Source organism: Myripristis murdjan, chromosome 2 (genome assembly GCF_902150065.1).
Source record: "Myripristis murdjan chromosome 2, fMyrMur1.1, whole genome shotgun sequence".
NCBI classification, from domain to species: Eukaryota; Metazoa; Chordata; class Actinopteri; order Holocentriformes; family Holocentridae; genus Myripristis; species Myripristis murdjan.
Genome location: NC_043981.1, coordinates 8,082,687 through 8,094,265, shown reverse-complemented (window position 1 = coordinate 8,094,265; position 11,579 = coordinate 8,082,687). Strand labels below are relative to the sequence as shown.

The window sequence follows — 11,579 nt, the reverse complement described above, 5'->3', positions numbered from 1 at the left end:
TGTTGAGTAAGCCTTAGCAGTCGAGCCATTTCCCATACGTAATAAACAGACTACACTGAGGGATGTATAGATTACGAAGAAGCAAACTCCCCCGACGTCACGACCCCCATCTGCCCCCCTGTTCCAAGACGGGACGTCCAGTCGTCCGCGTGCTGCCCCCCTCAATCCAAGAAAGCCGAGGCCAGCTGTGAGCTGTGTGACAGAGTCTCGGTGCCAGTTTCCACGGGGCTTAAAAATGGGTAGGTGATCTGTTTTCCAGACTTTTTTTTGTCGTGCATAAGAAACTGGGTCACTTCTCCATTTGTCTCTCCGTTTGTTGTGTTTGTCAGTGAGTTTGTGCGTTTCGGTGCGGTTGCTGCAGGGATGTAGAGGTTCGTGCGCGTTCAGTATGAAATGGGACTGAACGTGCGTCTTTATTCGGCGCTAGTTTACTCAAATTTGCATGTCGGCTAATCAGTTTAAAGGCTCAAAGCGTGTGGGCAACTCCTGCAGCCTGTTGAGCTGCACGGCTCCACTCGCAAAAAAAAAAAAAAATCTCTGCTGAGACATACACAGTTTATGATTTACTTGTGGATGTATTTATAATCCCCTCATAGCACAGTTTTATATTTGCGTCATCCAAGCATGCGTGTGCGCGCCCGTGCACGAATATCCCCAGACTATATGTATATATATATGATATATGTAAGCTGGGGAATCTCTGTATGGCGTTTGTTTTATTGATTGATGCCAAACTGTGCCTGCAGCAGAACAATCCATTTGTTTCTGTGCATGGAGAGGGAAAGAAGTGCATGTGCACATGACTGTGTGTGTATGTGTGTGTGTGTGTGTGTGTGTGTGTGTGTGTGTGTGTGTGTGTGTGTGTGGGTGGGTGGGTGGGTGGGTGGTTGAGGGGAGTGGGGGGATGAAGACATGATTACTTAACCAGGCACAGTTTTCTCCTTATGAATCAACCCCAGTGTGCCCATGGACATGCCATGTGAAGCTTACTCATTGTGTGTGTGTGTGTGTGTGTGTGTGTGTGTGTGTGTGTGTGTGTGTGTGTGTGTGTGTGTGCGCGCATGACATAGTTGCAAGACAATGGACATGGCACTCAGAGGTTAAAAAGCTCTGTGGACAGTAGCATGTTGTGGACAAAGTTTCAATCCTTTGTTCCTCTGTTTTTGTCTGTTTTCACAATTTTAAATAGACATTTTGCCATCACTTCCCAAGATTTTACATTTTTTTGTTACCTTTTATCCTCAAATTGTAATTATCGAGGAAAAAGCAGCCCTTTATTGTCAGATACTCTACTTTCAGAGGTTGATTTCAGGAGAATATTGCTGTAACAGCTTGCACTGACATGGCCTGAGTGATAGCAGATCAGCAGGGAAACTTCACCCCATCCTCCCAACGTCAACTCCTCATGTGAGAGTTGATGCTGATTGGATTAAGTGGGAGTGATCTGTTCCCTTAGCTTGGATTATACAGGCTGGATGAGCTTGAGACACGGAAGACAGTTGCTGTTGTGTGGGAGGAGTGGAGCTGCAAGATCTGAAGGCTTGCATCCCAAAACTGGACACATTCAGTTGTGGAATATGACCACTAGCTTAAATTTAGAAATCAGTATTTCAAAAATATGAGATGATCGAATCCTTGAAACTCAAATGTGCCTACCAATATTACAGTTTCATGCCAGAAATTGTCTTTCCAAAGTAGATTTGCAATGTCTCATTTAATAGTTTCACATTATCAAAATGCACAAATCCATAGTTTTTTCTATGCAGAGAGAATCCAGAGAATGTATTTATCCTACAAGGTGAACTAAATCCCCCCCCATCCTTGATGGAGTGGGTTACTGTTGAAAATGCAGCCCCTAAAACTCAATTTTGTATGCCGTTATTGACTTTTGGAAACTCTGAAATCTGGGTTAATGATGAAGACAGTACCCAAGAGTAACTCTAAATAAGAAAATCCATTTTTTAAAACTGGATTTACAGTCCTTTTAAGCCCCAAGTTGCTGTTTTGGCCCATTTTTCCAAAAACGTGACAATGAAGGATTTTCACAATAAGAGTTTGTTCACACCAAGCACCAAGTAACAGCACTGGGATGGCTGAAAATTGGAGTCTCAATCCTCTTCCAGCACAACTTAAGTGTGGTTCATTAAGGAGTTAAAACGTAGCTCAAATTTACAACAGGAAATGGCCCCCTAAGCACAAGGGTTTATGGGTATAAGGAGAGTAACAATGCCATCTGAAAGGCTGCAGGTCCTCGTGCATGAACCACCTATAGTATTGCAAACTGCTGTCTGGACTGCTGCTCATGCAAAGCTATGAATATGAAGAGCAAAGAAGGTAAATTTCAACAAAGAGGTCAGACAAGTCCGAGAAACTCCATCATGTTGAGCTCAAGCCACAGAGACTGGAATCAGATTTGTTTCGACTCCCTTTGCTGCCAAAATCTCCAATCTGCCGCGATGACGGGTCACTTTAAACTCCGTCGACTGCACAAGCTACTTCTGAGTCCATGTGACTTTTACTAACAAACCCCAGTTGGCTTCGAATGGCACAGTGTGAACCTAATTGTACCAAAAACAAACAAAAAGAAAATGCAACAAAATTAACTTCTCCACTATGGCTTGGACCAAAGAAAACAAATCGTGATTGTGTATGTGTGTGATTGAGCTTTTAATTTGGGCCAAAATCTAGTAGTGTGTGCATCTGCCAAACCAAGAGGAGCTGGCAGGACAACATAGCTGCTCTCTCACTGGAGGCCGGCCTAAAAACAGAAGCGCTCCGATTTTTGCTGATTAGGCTGCAGACTTCTTTTTCTTTTTATTCCATTTTCAGCCTAAAAGCCATTTCTATCATCATCCGTGTCTATGCTTTTGCCCCTCTTCCTCCTCCAGGTCTCCCTCTCTGTCTGTCTCTCTTTGTTTATACGGCGCTCTCCGTCTCTGTCCCATTCATAACATCTGTTTTCAATAAGGCGGCAGCGCTGTTTATTGCCTTCGGGCCGGTGAGAAGTTGAGAACAGACAGGATGTAACCAAGTGACATGATTTACTGTGAGGGCGAATGGAGCCATTTTTCTCCGGGACGCCGCCATAAACTGCTCTTATTCCAACCCTCCCCGTTATTCCCCCAGAGTGCCTGTGTTTGGTCTCATCATCTCCTCCGCCACCACCATCATCATCATCGCCCCATCTTTCATCTGCGCGCAGCATCTGCTCCTCTCATCATCTCTCCGCTCATTGTCTTCATCACTATTCTTCCCCCGTTTCCCTCTTTTCTCCTCGTCCTCTCTTGCGAATTCGCCTCGGTCCTCCTCGGTTCTCTGTTTCCTCTCTTCCTGCCTGTGTGTGAAAACTGAGATCCCCCTCCTGTGGTTTCGCTGTGCTGGTTTTCAGAATGGATACTGTCTGGTGGATACCGGGCTTCAAGGGCTGTTGGTTTTAAAGGGGTGCTTTATTGTGAGAGAATAAATGATCAGAGATGGTGGGTCGCCAAACAGGAGAAACTGCAACAGCCCAATGATTTAATTACAGTAACTTTAATAATACTGTAAAAATAATAGTCTGAAGGAGTTTTTGAGCTTTAAATATTGACTTTGTGCATCATCAATCTATTGATGTAAATCAGGGTTTGACTGATACGGTTGTTTGAAAGCCAATACCGATATCAATTCAAAAAGTATCATTTCAAGTGTTAAAATCTTGTTTTTCCTCATATAGGGTAACAAAATCTGCCTGTAGGATGAGATAATCCTACTTGCATCGAAAGCGGATTCACTTGTTTCAGACATTTTTATGGGAACAAGTATAAAGATGTTGAAGCAAGGCAGAATAAGCCCCCCTAGTATCAAGAAAACGACCCTTGATTCAAGAAAATTCTGGAAACAAGTTAACTGGCACAAGATGGGCCGCCTTATTCCGCTAGCAGATCGATTTTAAAGAGGCATATTATTGTGAAAAAATAAGAAAAATCCAATTTTGCGCTGACAGATTGAATGACTTTTAAGATTTTAGATTTTTTTTTTCTTTTTGCAATTTGCTATTTTTAGATTGAAACTGTGAGATGGCCAGTATTTGACCATTCTCATGCCAAAACATATGGGCTAAGGATTCAGAATTTCCTCAAGTATTTTATTTTTGCCTGGTTGGAAAATCTTCTGAATGGGCATTTAGACCACAACAGGACACTAAAAAATCTCTACTGAAATCCAAACAATTGAAATTTCTTTTGGGTTTTCATCTCCTAAAGACATTGAGCCTGAGATCTGAGATCTTGGATGGAGTTGAGGAGAATTCAAAGCGGAGATGTTTATCCACTCCCAGAGCTGTTCAAAACAATCTAAAAGTGTTAATTTAACTCTGATGAGTGTGGACTTACATAAACTCTGACATAGCTGTTGGTTTACACTCTCACAGTCAAATTAACACTGACGATTTTGGAATCTGCTGTGGGTTGGCCTGGAGTGTGGAGTGATTTCTCTGACTAATGCCGTCTGCCTCAGAAGGTCATAAATGATGGAGGGAAACAGTGCTAAATTTGTGCAGGCTGTTATTCACCGAACCCATGTGCCCATATGGATATAGGCAGGTGCACATTTGCAGATTTCTGTCTATCTGCACTGCTAAAAGGCTATTGGAGTTCAGGCATGAAAATAATTGCATTGTTAGTTCTATGAGTCTGTCCTAGTTCTATATTTCTTCTACTGATTTTACTCTTTTCACTTTGTAAAGTGCTTTGTAACTATGTGTCATATAAATAAATATTACCAGTAGTGGAAAAATCATTCCAAACCTTAATGTGTCTAAATATGTGTGAGAAAATATACTCTATTAAAAAGACCTACATTCAAAATGCTGACATATTAAAATGTAGTTAAGTATGAAGAGTCTTTGTGAAGAATGTTTCTGTTCAATTATTGATGCATAACCTGTAAGAAGCATTTTAATGTTGTAGCCCTAACTGCTTTATAACCTATTGGCTAGTTTACGCTATAACGATGCAGCATGTTTGACATTTTGGTTGGAAAAGCTTCTTCTGCAAAGTAACTAGTAACTCCAGCCGTCAGATAAATGTAGTGCAGCAAAAAGAACGTTTCCCCCTGAAATGTGTTGCAGCAAAAGCAAAAACTCTACTACTAGTCCACAAATTGGTACCTGTCCAATCATACGTGTGGATGCACTCACAGAAAATTTGCATGGACATAGCCGGCCAATCAAGACTTGCCTACGAAGTGTGAGCTTAACACAGTTTATAAGGGCCCGCCATCATACTGTTCTCTTCAGTAAATGGTGAGACAACAGCTGCTCACTGAGATGAAGATATACTCCTCAGGACTGGAGGTGCCATTGGAAACCAAGGAGAGCCCATCCTGCCCCGGCTTGTTCACCGCTACTAACCCACACTCCTGCAGCTTCAAGTGCCTCGGCCTCGAGTGACTCATACCAAGATGAGTGTGATGACACTGCTGCCCTGCCTGGACTGCCGGGAACTTCCTGACATTGGACGCCGGCAGCGGTGGGATAGTTTCCGGCGCTTCACTGACAAGCTGCTGCTGCAGTGCGACAACGGCGAACCAGAGATCCACAATACCAACCCAGAAGTGACCCCCTCCCAAGTTGGCTGGCAGCGCTCTGACACCGCCACTGCCATGCCCCATAGATGTACTACAACATACATGCAAATACCTGCAATTTTCATTGAGCGAGTCCATGTGTATGATTGGAGAGAGCTATTACCCAAAGAGTCCAGAGGAGGGCTCTGCCTGTGCTCATAGAACTATGGTTACAATATCATAACCGTCTTCACTTTCCACTCCTAATTATGTCTTTTGCCTCTTGCTGTCCTGCCAGAGCAATCAAAATAGCCATTAGTCCTAATTAAGGCGTATCAAGAAAGGCAAAAAATCATGCATTCCGTCTATACACTAACCCCCCTTCTCTCTCCTACAAAAGCAAATAATGCGATTTATCTCCACCACGGCTACGGCTACACCCCCTCTTGTCTCCTGCTTGCTTGCAGAGAGTTGTTTAAGCTCAAGCCGACAGCTACTCTGATGTGTGTGGGAATCAGCCTGGCGAGAGGACCTGTTGCCATGGTGACGTGGCGATGCATAGAGCTTGAGGCTTCATCTCAGTCCCGTCGTGTGTGAACAGTCATGCATCTGATGATCACAGAGCCCACACGGGCAACAACAGGCGGGGACAAAAACAGCATAAAGCAAGGGGAATGCCACTCTCTTTTGCATGTCGGCCCCCTTCCCCTGCTTCTGTGAGGATGATGATGATGATGATGAGGATGATGGTGATGAGCCCACCCTGCCCTCTTTCGCTCTGCCGTCCTCTTTTTTTCACACAATGAGTCATGATTCGCTGCATGGATGAGAGCAGTTTAGTACAGTAGATCACAGGTGCAGCTCCCGAGTCACATGACTGGTCATGACATGAGGTCATGTGATGGAGGTGATCTGGGAATGGGGAGATGGCTGTGTGTGTGTGTGTGTGTGTGTGTGTGTGTGTGTGTGTGTGTGTGTGCATGCTAAGGGGGCTGGATGCAATTGTAAGGATGCAATGATGATGACAGCGTAACATCATGTGGAGTGACGGGGCAGACTGCGGCCCGCTATCTGGGCCAGCGGGATTAGAGGCTCGTCGGATAAATTGCTGGGTGGAGGGGAGGGGCATGTTTGTGTGTGTGTGTGTGTGTGTGTGTGTGCGCAGAGGTGTGTGTTTGTGGTAGGTAGGCCAGGGCGAGGTTAAGCCATCCGCACAGACAGGAGTCAGATTGAGTCAGATAGCATAAATACGGCGAGATCTCAGAGATGCACTCCCACTTTGATCTCTTCACCTACTTCCTGTAAGAGGAGAGGGGCGGAGTCACTCAGGCATGATTTTGTGTGTGTGTGTGTATGTGTGTGTGTGTGTGTGTGTGTGTGTGTGTGTGTGAATTCAAAATAGACTAAGAAAGAGAGAAAATGACCAAGAAAATGCAGAGAAAGAGTGAGACTATCCCGCCATGTCTGGATTAATGTTCTCCGAAACCATTACATGAAACCTGGAGCCTCATGATCACATGCAAATTCTGGGAGAGGATGAAACATCCTCGATACTGTGATGAGTTTGCATGAGTTTGCATGAACTCGTCCAGGTGCCTGAATCCGCTTTCAGGTGTGGGGTTAGTTATGGTGAGGAGAGAGAAAACAGGAAGACCAAAAGAGAAAGAAATAGAAAGTGTGTGTGTGTGTGTGTGTGTGTGTGTGTGTCCATACCCATCAAATACCTCTCCTTTAAGCTGATAAACAAATCCCATTCAGTGTTGCCAACATCAAAGCAATGACTTTATGATTCTCAATCTCAATGACTTGAATGAAGTAAATGTCAAAGTGTTTGCAGGTACCTTTCGACTGTGTGTGTGTGTGTGTGTGTGTGTGTGTGTGTGTGTGTGTGTGTGTGTGTTTGTGTGTGGATTAACACCAGCCAGCATCCCACGGTTTCGTTCAGGGATGAGAGGGAGGCGTCTCCTTGGTGACCAAAGGCTGAGGGCGGGGTGCGGGTGAAACTGGGTCATCACCACTCCAGATTAAGGCCCCAGATCTGGGCACACACACACACACACACACACACACACACACACACACACACACACACACACACACACACACACACAAATACCTGCTCTTATACACACTGTCCATAGATAATTTAGAGAATTTTTTGAGGTGACGGAGGCAGGACAAAGCAAGGTGCAGCACGCTGATGTCCTACTCTGCCAAGGTTTCCCTATTACAGGAAGCCAGAAGCCCATTAAAATGGCAAGGATTAGACTAAAGCGACAGCGGGAGGCTCGTAAAGCCGGCCCTGAGACTCTGTGGCCGTGTCCGCGCCTGTGTGAGTGTGTATCAGTGTCTTTGCCTGTGTGTGTTCGCCTAAGTGATGGCCTGTTGCCAGCATTACTGATAAAACACCTCTATTTGACTAATGGATAAGATAAACCAATAGCCAAACGGCCAGACAGAAACATTAAGGATGAGACAGGCAACGCGGGGGTAAAGCTGTGTCAGGCCACGATCAGACAGACACTTTTTTAAAACTCCCCATCAGCTCTAAAGAGCAGTGAGTAACAAAAAAAAAAAAAAAAATCATCATTCTTGCTGCTAGTTATCAACAATAATCGCTATGCAAGCCTTGTCCACAACCAAGGATGTATAGTGTAGGCCTATATAGAGGTCAGCTGCTTTTTCGGACACAAAAACTCAAAACACAAAAAATTTAAAGAATGCTGTTGTCAATTTCAAACGCCATCTACATCACCCTCAAAAAGGATGTTCTGTTTGAAAAAAAAAACATTTACTTTCTGGTTTTAAGTAAGCATATTTGGAACAGCAGTGGACACAGTCAGAGGTCTGTCATGCTGCTGATGTGATGCAGCTGGTGTGGACTCTTTGGGTAAGAGGCTGCTTACCTTCCTCCAGGCTCTGCTATTTCTTTTCTCCGTCTGACACTGTCGTAACACGCAGCAGCGCTAAAGCCGGGCGAGACGTGGACAGTCAACTCGGAGTGCCCCAAAATGTGTTGCGTCCACATTAACAGGCACATAGCTTGGAGAAACCATACCCCTGTTGCATGCAAACAGCTGAAAATAACTGGGGAAAACCACGCAGGCCCCTGTTGATGACTTTAGTTCACAAGGTAATGATTCTAAGCCAGTGGCCTTTCAGAGCCTGACCTTCAAGCCTGCATCGGGGTAGAAGGTCAAAGACAAATGTGTTAACCCTTTCAACCTCAAAGTGTTAACTCAAGGCACGGGGCGGCAGATACTGTAGGTCAGGGCGGGGTTGCCCTCGGAGATCAGAGCTTGACACTGATTGTCAAGCTTTGAATAAATGGATGCTCAATGGTCTTGAGCCGGGTGTGAAGAGTTAAAAGGTCAATGTGGCGAGCCTGTAGCCTGAGGTCAAATCTCAGTCTGGAGCTGGATTTGCAGACAACAAGACGGGGAGCGGCATCTGAACCTGAACCCTGTTAGTCTCCTCCCGACGTTTATTCCCTTTAGTTTTTGTAAATTTTGTCCTTTCTCTTTTTGTCCTTCATGCAATGAAATCAAATGAGATTTTGATTAAACTTGGAATGGTAATGTATGCTTGCAGCTGTATTGGTTGAGGGTGTAATTAAAAGGTCAAAATTTTGAAGGCATAGTTACATACAAAATGACTTGTTAGCTAATTTTCCATGCCTAAAATTAAAATAACTAATTTTGATTTTAGATTTTTTTTTTTTTTCAAATATAAAAATCCCATTACTTCTACAGTCTGGAGAGCAGTGTATCCTCAGTGGTGACGTCATTTTGGACCAGAGGGCGTGAACAAAAATTACAGCCTATAAGGACATCACATTTTTGAACAAGCATGCCCCTCACATTGCATAAAATAAAATAATGCCTTTCTCCTCTTAACTGATCACCCAATGGTTTACACTTTTGAAAGATGCCTATCTTGAGAGTATTATGTCCCACTCTAGCCTCCCATTTCAACAGGAAATACATCACATGAAGGACACAAAGGCTCTAAAAACACAGCTTCATTGTGGCTTTAAATTCAAATATGATATCTGAGGTATTACTAGTTTGATTCAGATGAAACTTGAAGGCATGATACAGATTGGTCCCATTGGTGCTTGCAGTATTTGTGAGGAATGACAACAGCAACATGAGGAACATCAGCTCCATGTTGCAGGGTTGTATGTCTCAAGGCTTATTAGTCTGGTCTCTGGCTCTTGGTGGATTCAAGCCGTCAGTGTGGCCTCATGAGAAGCTTTCTAAGAAATGATAGCATCACTTAAGATCTGAGTCAGTGCAGCTTATCAGGAGTGTTGCACGTCGCCACGGCAACAGCTATCCATGAAGCATATCATTTTGAATTCAGGCTCCTCTGATGCTCAGGATGGGGCCGTGATGAGAGTCCCAAACTTGTTGTGTGAAGCTTTCAAACTGAACATGATTTCGGAGTCTGAAATCAGTTTTTAGACCAATTACGCCTGCATTTGCAGGGGCATCCCAGTCCAAAACCAGGCCGCCATGTTCTCATCTTCCTCTTCTTTCCTCCCATTAACTTTGCATCTGACGGCATGAAAGAGCTGCGATGTCCTCATTACGGCGGGACGACCCCATTTTGGCTCCGGTTTCTCTCTGTTTCTCCGTAATGAGGGAGGACAGGCGTTCGACAGGCGTCCATGGCTCTCCCTTTTAATGGACGCCAAGAGTTGAGGGAGCAGATAAGAAGGCAGGAGTTTCCACAGTTTGTGAGTCCTCAAGCTAATGACCTGGGCTCTGACTGAAGCCACGTGATTGGATGAACCCGAGGGATGTGACATGACTCAGCAATACGAGAGGCTGAATAGGGCAACATCGACCATGAGTTTTCAATAGCAGAAAATATGCTTCTAAGACATTTACTGCCATTACACACATGAACACACATCCACTAACACACCAAACAAGGCTCACACTAAAGGACTGTGTTCACGGATTTATTGTTTGGTGTTTCTGTCTCTGTCCTTTGTCTGGTCCAAATCTCGCTTTGTTGTTACCAGTTTCTGGATAATACAGTGCACACAGGCTTAGTCATATGGCTGTAGAGGATTATATATGGAGCTATACTGAATCCTCTGTGAGGACAGCCCTCCCCCCAACATACACACACACACAAACACACACAGAAACATCCTTTTTCAGTATGCATTCCTTTGCCAGGAAATGCATCAAGCTAGAGAAGTCACGGTGGAGCTTTTGCTTTTGTAGAATTTATTACGGCATCGCTACGGCTGCTGCCATTAACCGTTACAACCAGGAGCAGACCGTTTTTATTTTAAGTGGCTCAAGACTTTTAGTGTAATTTCACCTTTAATTTTCAGTGATGAGCTCAATGTCTCATGTCCAAATGCAAAATTTAATCCGATAATCTGCAAACTTTTGCCCTCGATGATCAATGATTTTGATGGAATGAGGGATTTTGACCCTGAGGTCCGGCGTTTTTCCAAGTAAATTTGATTGGCCCGCCGCAGCACCTCCAACAGGGCTCAACGCTTCGAGCTGAATAAGTCAAACTGCCAGGTCAAATTTGATCAATCTCTGGGGGATGATGTGTTTTCACACTGATAGCCTGTATCTGCAAAATTAAATTGATCGGGACATCACAACGCCACCAGCAGGCCGACAAACTCCACAAGCTTCAAGCAGCACTGACTCAGGCACCGAACATTACACATTCAAAACAAAACAAAGCAAAAAAGAGTTATAACTAAGGCGATTCACATCAGTCCTGGCATGCTGCATGTCATGCTCACTGTTGACTTATTCGACTTTTTCCTTGGAGTTTGACACTGAATTTCCATCATTTCCATTTTTGTAATCTGTTCAGGCATGGTGGCTATCACTTCACATGCTTACTGCCCAGTTCTTCTATTTGTTCCAAACAAATCACTCTTGCGGCTTCCATAAACATCAAATGCAGAACTTCCTGTGTGTTATACAAAATATGTAGCTTCTGGGGAATTTATTGGGAGACAATTAATCTACAGCCTGACAGTGTTGTTG

General features: G+C 44.2%; 1 protein-coding gene across 1 annotated transcript in view; it reads left to right on the top strand.

The window, feature by feature from the left end:
• Nucleotides 1-180: 180 nt before the first annotated feature.
• Nucleotides 181-11,579, top strand: part of LOC115372587 (neuronal membrane glycoprotein M6-b-like) — a 47,690-nt gene continuing 36,291 nt past the window's right edge. Inside the window, exon 1 of the mRNA XM_030070627.1 lies at nucleotides 181-239. Coding sequence (XP_029926487.1) covers nucleotides 236-239 — 4 coding nt within the window. The 5' untranslated portion in view covers nucleotides 181-235. The remainder of the gene's footprint in view (nucleotides 240-11,579) is intronic.